Source organism: Gymnodraco acuticeps, unplaced genomic scaffold (genome assembly GCF_902827175.1).
Source record: "Gymnodraco acuticeps unplaced genomic scaffold, fGymAcu1.1, whole genome shotgun sequence".
Lineage (NCBI taxonomy): Eukaryota > Metazoa > Chordata > Actinopteri > Perciformes > Bathydraconidae > Gymnodraco > Gymnodraco acuticeps.
The window spans coordinates 172,383-188,845 of record NW_022989798.1 but is presented as its reverse complement, the minus strand read 5'-3'; the positions used below and the strand labels follow the sequence as shown (position 1 = coordinate 188,845).

Below are 16,463 nucleotides of genomic sequence, written 5' to 3'. Positions count from 1 at the left end.
ACGGGTAAGTCAGGATTGGGGTGATGAGGGGGCATTTCCTTTCTCATATGTTGGATTTTAACCACTGGCTATTCTATGAAATAGAACAAAACGCTATTGTGGATTTTAAATACATTCTGGTATTCTGTGTGTCCATGGTCTGCAGTGAGACACAACATCACTGTTGATGTGGATGGATTCCCAATTCAACAGTCAATGCACTTGAATAGGCTCTGTGCACAAGATGGCGTCTATCAACTTCCGGCGGGTGGGTGTGAGGCCGAGTACTTCCGGTTTGAGTCCAGAGTTTTGACAGCTTGACAGTTTGTTATGACACACCGAGAGCAAGAATGAGCGGATTTCGGGGTAAAGAAAAGCGATTGGCTTCCAGCGTGTAAGAAAGGCAGCACTACATTGCTGTGTGCCCCTATGTACGAATGTGTCCCGTTATAATCGGGAGATAAGTTTCCATGCATTTCCCATTGATGCTGAGGTAAAGGCTCAGTGGCTGATCAAGATCCGCAGGGACAATTTCAGCCCCACAAAAAATACCCGTGTGTGCAGTAGGCATTTTCGACCAGGAGACTTATTGATAGGGATGGGTACCGAGCCCCGGTATTAAACGGGCCCCGGGGCTGAATTATTAAAGACCGTGGTACCGTTAAGCTCCGACGTTATCGGTCTTTTTATCGGTACTGGAGACATGTAAAAGATATGTCATGTGTATTATTGCTACACAAACATTATATTGCAGTTTTAGTGTCGCCAACTCCGTTTATAATACGCAAAAAGACTGCAAAATTCGTCCATGATTATTTTTAGTATTTTCGATCTCTCTCCCCCGCCTGCTTGCGAGGGGCAATCTATTGTGCCAGTATCATCTTACACAAACGCGGCTGCTACATGCAGCAACACACACATGTAGGAGATGGCGGAGAGAACGCGCTCCGAGGTGTTGTTAAACTTTACCCGTCTCGATGTGGACAATCAGCGGCGGCGGGTGCTGTAGGCTAGGGAAGGCTAAGCCTTCCCAAATATTTGTGTCACTGCATCCTGGTAAAATATAATGTATAATGTTTGTGTCTTTGACATTAGCGCTGCTACGCAGCCACCTGTGCCCTGTACCACGAAGCCAGTTCAACAGACCCTGGATATGTTTGCGTTATCTTAACTAACCCTAACAAACGAGATCTCGCTAAGCGGTCCTACGACGCTGGTTATCAACTCGGTAAATCAAGCCAGGGTTTCTCTCTCCAGCTGAGAGCGCATTCACGTGAAAGGGGCGGGGTTAGCTACATTTGACCAATCACAAACAGGGACAAGTGTACTGACAGCGCAGCGTCATACTTCATTAATGAAAAGTAAACTAATATTAGACAAATATGAACTTTAAACATCCATGATTTAAACATATAATCCAGGAAACAAGCCACATAGTTGCACCTGCAAGGAGAATACAGAACAACTGGTTAACAAATAAATAAACTACAGAGTGTTTGAAAGCGTAACAGTTTTATGATACTGCTCTAAGACACGAGTGGATCTGACTTTAATTACATTTGAGTTGAGTGTTTCGTCAATTTAATGTGTTGCTTAAAATAATACTTCTGCATACAGTAATGTGACACTGTAAGTGATGCACGGCCAGATACGGCTCGAGAAGCTGACTCAGATAAGGAAATATTGTGATATTATATGATCGATGATCTGATTGATGATGTGATATCAGTGTGATATGAATGATAAGTGCGACACCTCAGCGTCTTCTCTGCATACGGCAGTTTAAACTATCCTGTAATATGACTTGATAGATTTAAACTCCGCACACTGAGCTCTGATTGGTCTGAGTTGACCTCTTTTCTATACACGCCGGGGGCGGGTAGCGTCAGGTAAAAAAAAGTTATTTAGCCTTCCCAAACCTGAGCCTCACGCGCCGCCTATGTGGACAATGCTCATTACCAAAAGTGCAATAAGAGTTTAGCATGTAAGGGCGGTAACACGAGCAATTTGTCTAAACATTTAGCAAAAGAGCTCCACATTCAGACGGAGGAATGCACCGGGCTCGACTGTCTTTCTAGTAGCTCTGTAGCTCCCACATCCACGAGTAACGTTTCCACGTCAGGTGTTATGTATGCTAGCAGCAACACACGGAGTTAACTACATGATACAAACATGGGTTAATGATTAGAGGAAACTGAGTTATTTATTTTGTTAAAGTTTCAGCTGTTCTGTTTACAGTTCTGTCATCACATTATTTAATACGATTTGTAAAAACATTATTGTTTCTTTTGATGTGAAATATTATTTATTTAATTTAAATAAAAAGCAATGTTAGTTTTGTTCACAATTTGGTTACCTTTTTTTTTTCTCCAAAAGAACCGATAAGAGTACCGTTAAAAGACCGGACCGATAAGCGGTATCGATAAAAGTAGTAGTACCGTTAAAACCTTAACGATACCCATCCCTACTTATTGGTCACAGCTGGAGGACTGCACAGAGTACAGAAAGGAGCTACACCTGTTCTCTTTTCATGGAATAATTACGAGCTATACACCAAGACGAAATGTTTGGGAGCGTCAGCCGAGGGCAGAGAGCCCCACCCCGGACTTGACAGCTGAGTACGAGGTGGAAACAGTTGCGCTGCCTGATCATGAGTACTCTTTAAATCCAGTGATGGCAAATCAGGTGGCCGACGAGAACGAAGCCTTGAAAAGTCAGGTTAGGGAGCTCCATCACCAGCTGGAAATGTTACAACTGCGATCTCATTTCGGGATACAACGCCTGGCAGGGTCGGACGAGGACATTCGTTTCTACATCAGGTTTGTTTATAAGGCTATCAGGATGTTGTTATGGCCACTAGTTTGAAAAACATCTTTCATTTGGGGAAGCTAATTTAAGAAACAAAACGATGTCTAACATGAACAATATTACATTCTTAGATTTGCCACATACAAGCATTTCCTTGCCTTTTGGAAATTGGTGGAGCCAGCAGCCAACACCAAGATGGTGCGGATCACCAACGCCAAGGCATCCTCTGCCAGAAGCTTGGATTCCTCTCAACTAACAACAACGGTATGCAGCATACAAGCATGGATGTATATTAATAATTATGCACGCTGCACACAGCTATACCACCGTTTAACAAGTGCATCACATCACTCACACAACACATCCACACACAGAGAGAACAACAAACCCCAGGAAAATGTGTTACAACTGTACCCGGTTTCCCCTATAACAGTATCTACAGTATGCCTAACACTTATTTGTTTTCACAGAAACTTCCACCCATAAATGAGCTGCTGCTGTTCCTCATGCACCTGTCAGTGGGCCTACATCTGAGGGATCTAGCAGAACGGTTTGGCATTCACCGCACCACAGTCAGCAGAATTATTTCCACCTGGACACACTTCCTATACCAACTGCTTGGAAGCAAACGTCTGTGGATCCCACGCGAAGTTGTCAGAGCTCACCTTCCACCAGAGTTTTCAGCTTTCCCTGACACACAAGTGGTGCTGGACTGCACTGAAGTATTCTGCCAGACTCCATCATCTCTCCTGCTGCAGAGTGAGGTGTTTTCAACTTACAAGTCACATGCTACATTCAAGGCCATGATCGGCATGGCACCACATGGTGCCATTACATTTGTGTCTGGCCTGTATGCAGGATCTGAGTGACCGGGAGATTTTAAAGCTGTCATCGTCAGCCTGCTCACACCAGACATGGCAATAATGGTCGACAAAGGGTTCCTTGTGGACAATCTGGTTCAGTGCAAAGTTTACCGGCCTGCCTTTCTGTAAAAAAACCCCCAAATGAGCAGGGAGGATGTCAGGCAGACTCAATCCATTGCACGTCTGAGGGTCCATGTGGAGAGGTGCATCAGAAGGGTCAAAGAGAACAACCTCTTTGACAAAGCCATACCACTGTCTGTGTGAGGAAGCATTGAGGAGCTTTTCAATGTGGCTTGCTTCCTGGTCAACTACCAGAACGGACCGCTGGTGAAAGCATGGGCAAGCCTGGGCAGCAATGATTAAAAGATTTCTAGCTCCCAAACCAATTGTGTATTTCATTGTGGTCATTGCAAAAAGCAGTTATACCATACTATGTTTAGGTACTAATGAATTATAACCTCAAAACAAACGCAGACATAAATAACAAAGGAAAATACATAATATAATAAATCCACAATATGATAACATTTTACAGATTCATTTAATAAACTTTTACAAAACATAGGTTGATGTTATATCGGGGGGGGAAATACATATTTAAACATTTCAATTAGTCTCTGCATATTTAAGTAATGCTAGTTTATGTAACAGATGAACAGATCAATGCAAGATAAGTTAGTTAGCATCCACAACATTTGTTAATGAATAAAGTCATATGACATTAAATGTCTGCCAATAAACACCCCTTTCTTCCTCACATTGGTCCTTTGAGTAAAGGATCTTTTTGACTTATAGAACACACTTGGTTTTGGTTTTAGCAATTGAAAGAACTATATGCAGGAAAATATTCATGTTAGATCAGTAATGTAGTGTGGTACACTAATGTAGTGTAGTGCATATCAGTCCATGTAAAAATAAAAATAAAAATAATCTCCCTTCTCCCTAATGGTTGTAGCCACCTCGCAATCTCTGCAGATACGCTGTATAAGGATATCCTCCTCTGCAAAAACTACGAAATCGCACCACTCCATCCCTGTGAGTAGGAGCTGGCCTTGCACCTGCCAATAGTAGCTATGAGACTGCTTCAGTTTCAATGTGCCACTCTGCATTTTTAAGTAGCTACAGTCCACATAACTTTTCACATTTGGGCATTTTATTTCTAGAAGTCCAAAAGGTGGGCTCTCAGTTGGGTCAAACACCAGACCGTCAGGAGATGACCCTAACCAGGGGGCATCTGGGTGACAAACCCACACGGCCAGTAATTGGTGTTTTTAATCTGGCAGTATTCCTGGATGGCAACCGGTTCCAGTGCCAGTCCCCTCTTCATTGACGCCGTTTGCGCCACTCCCTTCCGAATCCGTTGTGCCAAGTTTTCAGCCGAACTCTGACCTCAAACATGGCATACTTCCCTGAAACGGGAAGAAGTTATTCTTGGCCTCCTAACACAGTGCCATTCCACACTGTCGCTCTGCTCCCTTGTGGCCACCTCGATTTTCCTTGCCATGAGCAATGTTGTCGCAAGTGACAGTAGATGGAGGTGCTGTTGGTGACTGCACACAAACTCACAGGTGGTAGGCTCCAGCCTATAGCCATCCACAGGTAGTGGTGGTGGAGGGGCATCTGGGTGATGTACTATAACCCGGCTAAGAGGTAGTGGATGCTGGTATGAGATAGGGCTACCTTCCTGAACTTTTCCAAAGGTGCAGTTAACCAGTGGCACGTCCACACTTATAGCCATGGTGGTGATCAGTGGTGCGATGTCTGCTGAGAAGTCCTTGTATGCCTCGCTGACTTTGAGGACATCTGGGTCTGGCAGCTCCCCCCGCACAGCCTTGTAACGTGTACAGGGGGGACAGCAGCCAGGTTGAGTGTGGAGTAGTGTGCGGTCTGGAACAGCAGTGCAACATTGTGGTTGCAGAGTGCTGTTCCAGCTACACAGGAACACTTTGCCACTGCAATCTCCACAGGTGAACAGTTCTTAAAACAAAATGTCAGTAATTTTACATTTAGGACACTGCTTCAATACAACACAGACAAATGAGAAAGCTGAGAGCAGGCTGATCAGGCAAGTAGTAGGTGTGGGAAAAGGCTAAACCATATCAGGTTGTCAGTCACATCACATACACAGAAGTTCTGCTGTTTGGAATACTGTAATTTAAGGACATTCAAACAGATAAGCTCTCTCAGCTGTCTCAATTTATTATCTTATTATTATATTATCACTACATAAAATAGTGTTAGTAGAACGTTGAACAGCTTAACATAAATGTGGGGTACAAAACCAGCACTTACCTAACACTGGCCAATACAAATAACTGGACCCTGGTCCGTGTACGTTGTCAGTTTGATTGTTCGTTTAAACCAAAAGCCAAAAAACGAAAATACCAGCCTTTTTACGTTTTTGATTTAAAACGAAAAAACGGGAAACCAAAGCCGTTTTCCGGTTTTTGTTGTCTGAATCCAAAGACGGATAACGAGAAAACCTAATAAAAAAAAGTCTGTACGTTTTGTTAGTTTGATTTTTCGTTTGAACCAAAAAAACGAAAATACCAGCCTTTTTTCGTTTTAAATCAAAAACTAAAAAACGGGAAACCAAAGCCGTTTTCCTGTTTATGTTGTTTAAGTCAAAAAACGGATAACAAGAAGACCTAATAAAAAAAAACGGTCTGATTTTGGTTTTTGATAACAACTTCATTCAATTTTCCGTTTTGTATTGAAGAATGAAGAAAAGCAGTCTGGTGGACCGGAAGTTAAAGAACATATTTCAAAATAAAAGACAGGAAGATATAAGGGCAATGCTGTAAAAGACCCATAAGTCTGACGACCCTTGGCCCCCCTGCTTCCGGCACCCATGCTGACGAGGATACGTTTATTTCTGCATTCACATGCAGATGTGCGTTTATAGAGATTAATTCAAGTATGCAAGCTCTGTGCATAACTTGATTTCGCTGACTTCCGGTTTGTACTGTGTCGGCAAATCCAGTGTCCAGCTTGTCGCTGTGTGACAACGTCATGTTTGTTGCAAACCTGCAAGATGTACCTGTAACAAATGTCAGCGATGTGAACAGAACTGTCGCCCTACTTTCACCTGCACTCAGCAGCAAGCGGGAGAACGATATCTCATACAGTCGACCCCTAAAACAGTTCACACAGTAATGGAACAGTTGTTAAGCATTATTTTGTCCAACTAGTCTCTACATTATGAATTTGATGTTTGTCTAAACTGCTAAGAAGCTGACAGCTGAGTTAGAACAGAAAGACATGCAGGCCATAATCACTAGACGCTCAAAAGAGGAATGTGTGTGTAAGGCTTACATGAACTGAATTGAAACACTGTCCATTAGCTGATTAATAAACAAGACATTCAAGTCAAAGTTTTAGGCATTTTCATTTGTAGCACGCTGTAAATATGGACTATGAATGAACACATGCAATGTGGAAACACACACATAGGTTTATTCTCAATACTCATAACAGTATCAGACACAATGACTTTACTGAGAGTGAAGATTACATGAACAAAGTTACTGTATGGTACTGAAGACAAAATACAGTATATTGCATTTACCACTTCCTCTAACTCTCTCTCCAAGATTGGTGTATGAGGGGAACAGCTAGTCCAAAAGTGTGTTCTCTTTTAGACTGCTGTCTGATTTCTCATAATTTTCTTTAGTTTTGATTTCCTTGTGTTTTGCAAAGGATGACTCCTGTGTGTAAATTAATTCATCATTAATTAAATATTATATACATCACACATTTGCATCAGGGGGCTTTACAGTCTTAAACCTCCCCTCGTAAAAAACCCAATCAAAGGGGAAATAAAAGACCCCTCTGGGAGAGGAACTGAGGCGGGATCCTTTCAGAGGACAGACATGTTGCACTGAAAAAAAAGTGAACCATTGACTTTAATAAAGTGTATGATGTCAACAGTTTTTCATTTATTTGAACTTAATATTGTTGCTTTCAGCTAACCTAATGCGGTTTTGTGAAATCTGTTGAGATAATACATTTAATTAAAGTCAACATCTCCGTTGTTTTTCAGTGTGTGTATATAGAAAACATACTGTAATATGCCTAAACAGATAATCCATATGTCTAAATGGATAACTTCACCACGGCCTGGGCTGTGAACTCGTTTATCATTCTTTGTGGTTTAGATGTTTTCCCCTGTGGTCAACATTCCTATTTATACAGCCAAGGGCTTTGTTCATTCCTGTATCTTTACCTATCCAAACATGTATTGTGGAAAACAAATTGCATCTATTTGCCCAGAGGCCATTACTCAGAGCTTGATATATTTGTAGTCAGAGCGGAGCACGACTCCTAACTTTTCCCTGTGTTTTCTATATATCTGTTGTAATTTATTGTCTTTTATTATGAATGTAGTAATGTGTTTTTAAGTGATTGTAGTATTTATTACATGTACAGCACTTTGGCCCGACCAAAAATCGCTTTTAAATGTGCTTTATAAATAAACTTTGATTTGATTTAGTTAAGTGATATTCCAGTTACAGGACAAGTGCAGATAAATACAGTGCCATGAATACACACACAAGAGTAAAGAGTATCTCAAAGTAAAAAAAACAAGGACATAATACCAGAACAAACTGAGTAATACAACATGTTTTCAGACGTGTGTGTGTGTGTGTGTGTGTGTGTGTGTTGTGTGTGTGTGTGTGTGTGTGTGTGTGTGTGTGTGTGTGTGTGTGTGTGTGTGTGTGTGTGTGTGTGTGTGTGTGTGAGGTGTGTGTGTGTGTGTGTGTGTGGTGTGTGTGTGTGTGTGTGTGTGTGTGTGTGTGTGTGTGTGAGAGATTGAGAGAAGAACACAAATAATAATACAAATAATATAATATGAGTAACAATATAATTGTCATTCATTCTAAATAAACATGTAAAATACATTTCGGTAAAAAATAAATAAAAAGACAGCTGTCTGATTCCCACACGGCTCTTCTTTGTGGAAATGCATGATGTTATCACATGGCTTAGTTTAATACTTCATTCTAATTGGTCAATTTGGATATTCCAGAGGTCTGTTATAGACTGTCTGGTCGGTTAATGGACAGCTATGTACAACAAACATTCATCTTTTTTCTGCATCAGAAATCACTTTCATTTTCTAAATACTTTTGAATAATTATCTGTATATTTGTGGAGATTAAGAAATGTTGGATTAATGATGGCTAAACTGTCCCCAGTAAAGAAAAGAACAAGAGAAGGACAGAGGTTAAAAATAGAACACAAAACCTGAGGGCGATTAGCTGAGCTTAGCATCTCAACTGACCACAGGGCATACCTCCATATTACAATTAAACTGTGTTCACATGGGGGGAGTGGCCCAGTTAGATAATGGTAGGACACCCGGGATATTAAAAAGTGATTATACTGTAAAGACAAAATAACAGTCAACAAAATGGCGAAGATACCAACGGTGGTTCTCTAACAACACAGCCATGATCTGTGTATACTTCAATTTACACATGGATGGCAATGCAGCAGCAGTGTTTCTCCTACAGTCCTATAGTGGTGGGCTGTTGGCCTTACAAGCTCCAAAATCATTATTTTATGCCAAAAACATGACTAATATTTATTCTAGTGTTTCCCCTTTTTTCCTTTTGCAGCTGAGCAGCACTGTCTGTGATTCACATGTCTGTACTAACAGGGCTGGTAGTAAACGACACGTACTTCTGTGTTTTTAAATGAGTTAGAGTATAGAGAGCGTTTGGTTTGAACAGATTAGTGATGTTTTGCCCTCATGAAGTTTGCTGGAATTTATTTGCAACCCGTTCAGCACTGTGCATGACTCCGTTTTGAAATAACCTTTAAATGCAACATTGTTCGTCAGTGACGGGTCACATGGAAACTAAAGAGGCACCAGTTAACCACTACTCATAATATTTTAATGGAAATGTATTTACTCCGGGTGTTCTTTGTCAGTGTTAGGAAATAACAGGGTACTGACAACCAGCTTCAGAAGTGGCTTAGATTTTATTTAAAATAAGTACGGTGTGGATCTTACGAAGGCTGATGTGAAGGGAGGTTTATGTGAATATCTGAAGGTGACAGATAAATCATTAAAGAAGCAAGGTAAATAATACATAAATGGTAATGGTAACCCCCCACCCATCCGCCAGGCTGAAGCAGTTAACCCTGGGGAAACACCGACTCACCTCAAACTGTTTTTTTTCACGACACTGTGTCTCAGGGGATCTTAATATTTAAGAACCTATTAATGTGTTATACCAGATTAACGGGAATAATCTCAGCTAACTGACGATACAAACCATTTTTACCAAAACAAAACACAAGTCTCATAAGAAGCATCTAAATGACCCCTTAGCGAAAAATACTAACAGTCTTTGGCACAGAACTCAAGATAAAAGTACCCTTATTACTTATCGTAGCTGCACATACAAGATATCCGATTAAAGCTGAGGTTCCACAGATTATTTAGGTATATAGTATCATCACTGAGTGATCCGGACTCGCGACAGGGGAAGCAAATACAGTCATCACAACACGTACCTTTACGGAGCTTCTGTGGTGGTTGTATTCTCCAGCCACCTCCCTTGTGTGTGTTTTCCCTTCCCCTGTCTGTGTGGGCGTGGTGGCTGTCACTCCTGGCTCCCAGCTCAACCTCCACCTGCTGCAATCAGTTGGGCACCCTCCTCTGCTACACACCTGATTTCCATCAGCCATTACTAATGGCATATCAGCGGAGGCTCCACAACCTGTCAGCGCCAGATCGTTGTTTAAACCCCAGTGGTAAAACTCTCAGCCTTCTCAGCCTTCTTAGAATTAGTTAGCTATTTCCGCTACACTTGAATGTTCTTCTTACCTGTTCTTCTTGTGCTCCAGGATTACTCTCCAGCCGAATTACTCTCCACGCTCCTCCACCTCAACAGCCGCTAGCAACCGGATTACTCTCCACGCTCCTCCACCTCAACAGCCGCCAGCAACCGGATTACTCTCCACGCTCCTTCTCCTCAAAATAAAACCTTTGTAACACTCTGCCGTGTCCTGCGTTTGGGTCCTCTCAGATAACCGTAACAGCTTCTAGGGAGATCGTCTCACCGTAGGTGTCAATCTGATCAAAAGACGTGTTCAATGGCAGTAAAACGAGAAAAAACCAGGCTGAATCGGTTAATCCATAGGTTTTTAACGTCTCTGTATAAAAAAAAGATTTCATTTATAATCCATAATTCCATTTTTATGTAAAAAAATTAAATTAAATCCAGCTAGGGGGGCCAGAGATATGGAAAATCCACCCAAATGGCCCCAGAAGAGGGTTTATTTAGATAAACCTCTCTAAAAAGGTCAAATATCACTTGTTTTGCATCAATCTTGATACAGGGTACTTATTATATGTTGTACTTTGGATTCCTAAAGCTTGTAGTCTACTAACCCATCATCCAAGGTTAGTTTTCACTATAAGTACAACATATTTTTGGACGGACACTATAATTTACTGTTTTTTACCATGTTCAATCTGAATTTTCTTTCAAATAAAAAACATCTATATAGAATCTGACTTTTCTACATCCAACTCACAGGTTTATCATTGATTTGAGAAAAAAGATTATTAATTTAACCCTTTTAGAAGGGAAGATATGGTCATTTGTTCTGGGAATGTCATTTTCGACCCTGAAACCTGAAAAACAGGCTCGGGGTTTAACAGGCTAATTCAATCTTGGGGTCCGGGGTGTGTGAGCGTCTGATGGTAATTAATGTTCTGGGTTCCTAAATGCTACACTGATGTAACGTTATACTCAGGGGTGCACATAACTTTTTTGCCCTGGTTCTCAAAGGAGCACCTGGAGATGTTGCTTGGTGCTCATCCTTAAAATGAAATAAACCGTAACTTTTGAGGGATCTTGACTTTATTTGCCAGACACACGGCACTGAACACACATGCAGAGGTGAACACTAAACACACGTGCAGAGGTGAACACTGAACACACATGCAGAGGTGAACACTGAACACACATGCAGAGGTGAACACTGAACACACATGCAGAGGTGAACACAGAACACACATGCAGAGGTGAACACAAGACAACATTAGCACGACCAGTAATCCTACAAGCAGTCATCACTTCCCTCCTGACTGTTCTCCTCACTGTCTTCCTCTCTGTCTTCCTCTCTGTTCTCCTCTCTGTCTTCCTCTCTGTTCTCCTGACTGTTCTCCTCACTGTCTTCCTCTCTGTCAGACATGGTAGCTGATGATGTAGGCCTACTTCTTTCTCTCTGGTTGAGTCTGTGATTAGCTGCTTGTCAAGTCAAGTCAACAGCTGGTCAACAGTTTGGGTCGAAAGTCTCTGTTGTCATCTTAGACAAGTGGATGTAATCAAATAAGTACGTGAACATAACCAATAACCTACCATAGCCAATAACAAATGTATGTAACTTATTTTTATTTGTGTTGTTCATTCATATCTTATTTTACCTTAACAATTTTTTTTTTTTTATCTCTCCAGTTTTAAAGGATATTTTTGGTTACTGTCCTATAGTATACATTGGAATGATTTCAAACCTGTTTATCCCAATAATTATAAAGGAGTGCCTTGGAAATATGTGTTAACATAAATTATGACCAAATCGTTTTGAACTTAGACTAAAGTTAACTATCTAAACACTCAAGATTACTTTACCTCACTGAGCTGTAGTTATCAGCCTCTCAGTCTGACTGGAGAGGACTCTCCCTCCACATTATTGTAGAAACATCTTCTTCCGTTAGAGCAGCTAGCACCAGATTCTAATAACAGCGCCGGTACCGGTGCACCCTCCCTCTCTCCCTCGCTCACTCGCATTTTGGCTGTGAGCTGCGGGCGCCAGATAAGCCAACATCCCCCATTTTCATCACTTACAGCGCCCATCGTACAGGGCAAATGAAACGTGTAACCGGGGTGAAAAGGGTGTTACATTTACTTAATTATGAATATTGTTACATCAAGGCCGAAAATTAGGATGAGCCCCAACGGTCAAAAAAATGTTTTTCCCTCTCAAAACTGCCAGCGCAGCGCCTCCCCAGATCTGGCGCCCTAGGCAAACATCTATTACGCCAATGCTACGGGCCGGCCCTGAGTTCATATGCAACTCGCAAATATCTTTCTCTCTCCTCTCTCCTCTCTTCTCTCTTCTCTCTCCTCTCTTGTCTCTTCTCCCTTCTCTCTCTCCCTCTTCTCCCTTCTCTCTCTCCCTCTTCTCCCTCTCCCTCTCTCTCTCTCAATGTTGGTGAGCAAATGCACCTTTTTTCAAATGACCCGGTGCTCTTTTTTTGGCGGAGGTGCACATGCGCACCTGCGCACCAATTATGTGCAGCCCTGGTTATACTCTCACAGATCCCAACTTTAACACAAAAATAATTACTCCGGGCTCCATCAAATCTGTCAGGACACTTAAACTGTGCTTGGACAGTGAAATATGATTTTGTTTCTTCATAGAAGTATCACAAAATGTGAGCTTAGAAAAGAAGAAACCAAGATATTTTGTATGAAAAATTATTTTATTGATAGGAAAAGCTGCCTTTCATGAAATATATTCAGGCAGCAGCCTATACACCAACACTGAAACACATGAGCACATACTACAGTTTAAAAAAGCAGAAATAAAATCTGAGCTGACAGAAAATGCTCCGTTTTAGTTTATTACACACAGTTAAGCTCACACACACTATAGGCAGAGGCGCGGGAAGGTATTTTGAGTGGGGGTGCTGAGGTGCTGGACTCCAGTGAACACTATTACGGGCACTATAGAGCACGCACAAAAGCGTGAGCACCAGGGGCGCTACAGTGTATGTTCTACTGCAACACTCCCACTGTTCGAAATGGGGGGGAGCCAGGGGGAGCTTGGCTGAACGCCGACTTTGAGATAAATAGGGGAGCCCAAAACAATCGTGCATATTTGTGTCACACAGATTACAAATGTTGAGTTTCTGTAAATAACAGTTCTTGAAATAAATAATAGTTATTGTTCATTACAGTTTCTGAACATTTGTTTTATATTTGTGAATATTTCTGGGTTGCCATCTGTACGTGGCGGCGCTGCATTCTTTACGCTACTTACATTGCTATGGTTACGGTGGCGATGCCGGCGCGGTATTTTAAATGTTCATATTGATATGTTTTTAACTCTGGCTTTGTAATAAAAAATATGGCAAAACGGAAACAGCCAAGCGTCACAGCTTTTGGATTCACAAGCAAAGAAGCGAAGGAGTCTAAAAATGACAACGTGAACGGAAAACAACTTTTAGTTGGCCGGCTGTAAGCAGCGTTAGGGTCGAGTTTGACAGCTCCACACCGAGGGAGAGGCCTGCCGATGCGGAGCCTGAAGAGGCTTCGACAACGGCCACAGCCGCCGGCGTAGTGACACCGTCTGTAGTAGTAGCAGAGTGATTTTATAGCAATTGATCGAATCCGCGCTCCTGCGCCAGTCAACAGAGCGTGCGTGTGACACCACGGGGCGGTGGTGGCGAAGTCCATAGGGACTTGGCTTGGCAACTGGAAGGTCACCAGTTCAAGTCCCGGAAAGACCAAGTGCTACCGAGGTGTCCCTGAGCAAGGCACCGTTCCCTACACTGCTCCCCGGGCGCCGTTCAAAATGGCAGCACACTGCTCCTAGGATGGGTCAAATGCAGAGAAACAATTTCCCCACGGGGATTAATAAAGTATATCAAAATAAAAAAAATAAATAAGAAATTTAGTAGCAGGATATGCACTGAAAAATAGGGCTCCCCGAAAGCAAATGGGTAATTCGAACACTGAACACTCCCCACACGCAAACACACAGTACACCCGCGACTGTAACAATGAAGGCTCGATAATCAGCTCACGGCATATAGGCAGCGGTAAAGTGCTATTTTCTACGAGTGGGGAGCGGACCTCACCTCCTCTAGGGGGGTCCGGGGGGATGCACCCTCGGGAAGATTTTTGTTAAATATTGAAGTTAAAAGCATCAATCTGGTGCAACATTAAGAGATCTATGGATACATCTCTCAACATCCATATGAAACAGAACTGTAATCAGATGTTCTTTTTCTTTATGGATATTTTACAAATCACTCCCCTTTCAAACTGTATTCTTGTTTTACCGTTTGAGACCCACTGAGATAACTTAGACTAAAGTTAACTATCTAAACACTCAGAGAGTCCTTTAGCTCACCTGAGCCTCTCAGTCTGAGAGGAGAGCTCTCCTCCAGCTTGTTGTGGAACAAACAGCTCCGTATGTCCGTTAGTGCAGCTAGCTAACCAGATGCTAACAACACGGTCCCTGCTGGCACCGGTCGCTCTCTCTCCCTCTCTCCCTCTCTCCCTCTCTCCCTCTCTCTCTCTCTATCACTCTCTCTCCCTCTCTCTCTCTCCCTCTCTCTCTCTATCACTCTCTCTCTCTCCCTCTCTCTCTCTCTCACACACTAAATGCGCTATTTCCACACACACACACAGAGCCGAGCTTGAATGACACAAGCACACTTTTATTTCTATGCAACTCTCTGATTGGTCTGGTGTCTTGCCTTCACTGAACACGGGAAATTACAGTCATGAGGACCAATCCCAAATGTAGTGAGATATGCCACTTTATTCTCCCCACAACTGAACTGCTTCGCGGCATCACTGTCAGGAAACATTGTCTGGAAAATGGCCCCTGCGTTCTCACATTCAAACCTTGAAAACACCACATAACATTTCAAGCATTTTCAAGGATTTCCAGCACCCGTACGAAACCCTGCTGATAAGCACCGGTTTTTCCTGTTCACACCGCAGCGGAGCCGGCTCTTTTCCCCGAAAACCGGTTAAGTTCCAAAAAATTGTCAGTCTAGAAGCAAGAACCGCATACGTCATGCTTACGTCGGAGGCGGGGGCAGGGGCGGGATCAACCTGAGCCATAACAGTTAATGGCGAGTACCGCAAATAAAAGTTGTAACAAGCAGTAGCGCTGAGTAAAGTGACTAGAAGGCAACCACACACTTGAAAAAAAAACACTTTATAACGTCAGGCAACACTAACCAGGCTTTGTGTGATTCTGTTTATCTGTACCTTACTTTGGCCATCCGTTCACTGTTATTGATCATTGTGAAGGGGGCAGACGTTTTGCTTTATACAACTTCTGAAATCCTCCTCCTGCTGCCTTGATATTATTCCAACAGGATTTTTCAAAGATGTTTTGCCTTGCATGGCCTCAGATCTACTTATAGTAAACAAATCTCTTCACTCAGGTGTTTTTCCACAGGCCCTGAAAACTGCAGTCATTAAACCGCTCTTAAAAAAGAATAATCTAGATGCTTCAGTAATGAACAATTACAGGCCCATATCAAACCTCCCATTTCTAGGTAAGATCATTGAAAAAGTTGTTTTTCAACAGTTGAGTAATTCCTTGCATTTAAATAACTGTTTCGATGTGTTCCAGTCAGGCTTTCGTCCAAATGTCTTTAATGACATCCACTTAAACACAGACAGTGGCAGAACTTCAGTGTTAGTATTATTAGATCTCAGTGCTGCGTTTGACACTGTTGACCACAGCATATTACTAGACCGACTGGAAAACTGGGTGGGACTTTCGGAAACGGTTCTAAATTGGTTTGAATCCTACCTAAATGACAGAAACAACTTTGTTTCTATAGGTATACACATCTGAGTTGACAAATATGACATGTGGGGTTCCTCAAGGCTCCATCTTGGGGCCTCTTCTCTTTAACATCTACATGCTACCACTGACTCAGATAATGAAAAACAACAAAATAAGTTACCATAGCTATGCAGATGACACACAAATCTACGTAACAATTTCACCAGGAGACTATGCTCCAATTCAAACACT

General features: G+C 42.1%; 1 protein-coding gene across 3 annotated transcripts in view; it reads left to right on the top strand.

Annotated features, from left to right (window-relative positions):
- minar1 (membrane integral NOTCH2 associated receptor 1) overlaps positions 1-16,463 on the top strand; it is a 137,512-nt gene that overhangs the window by 24,797 nt on the left and 96,252 nt on the right. The window contains exon 4 of one of the 3 annotated variants that reach the window (XM_034222407.1): positions 10,509-10,604. The exons of the other annotated variants lie outside the window; for them this stretch is intronic. Coding sequence (XP_034078298.1) covers positions 10,509-10,562 — 54 coding nt within the window. The 3' untranslated portion in view covers positions 10,563-10,604. Of the gene's footprint in view, positions 1-10,508; positions 10,605-16,463 lie in introns of those variants that run through there. 3 annotated transcript variants of the gene reach the window in all.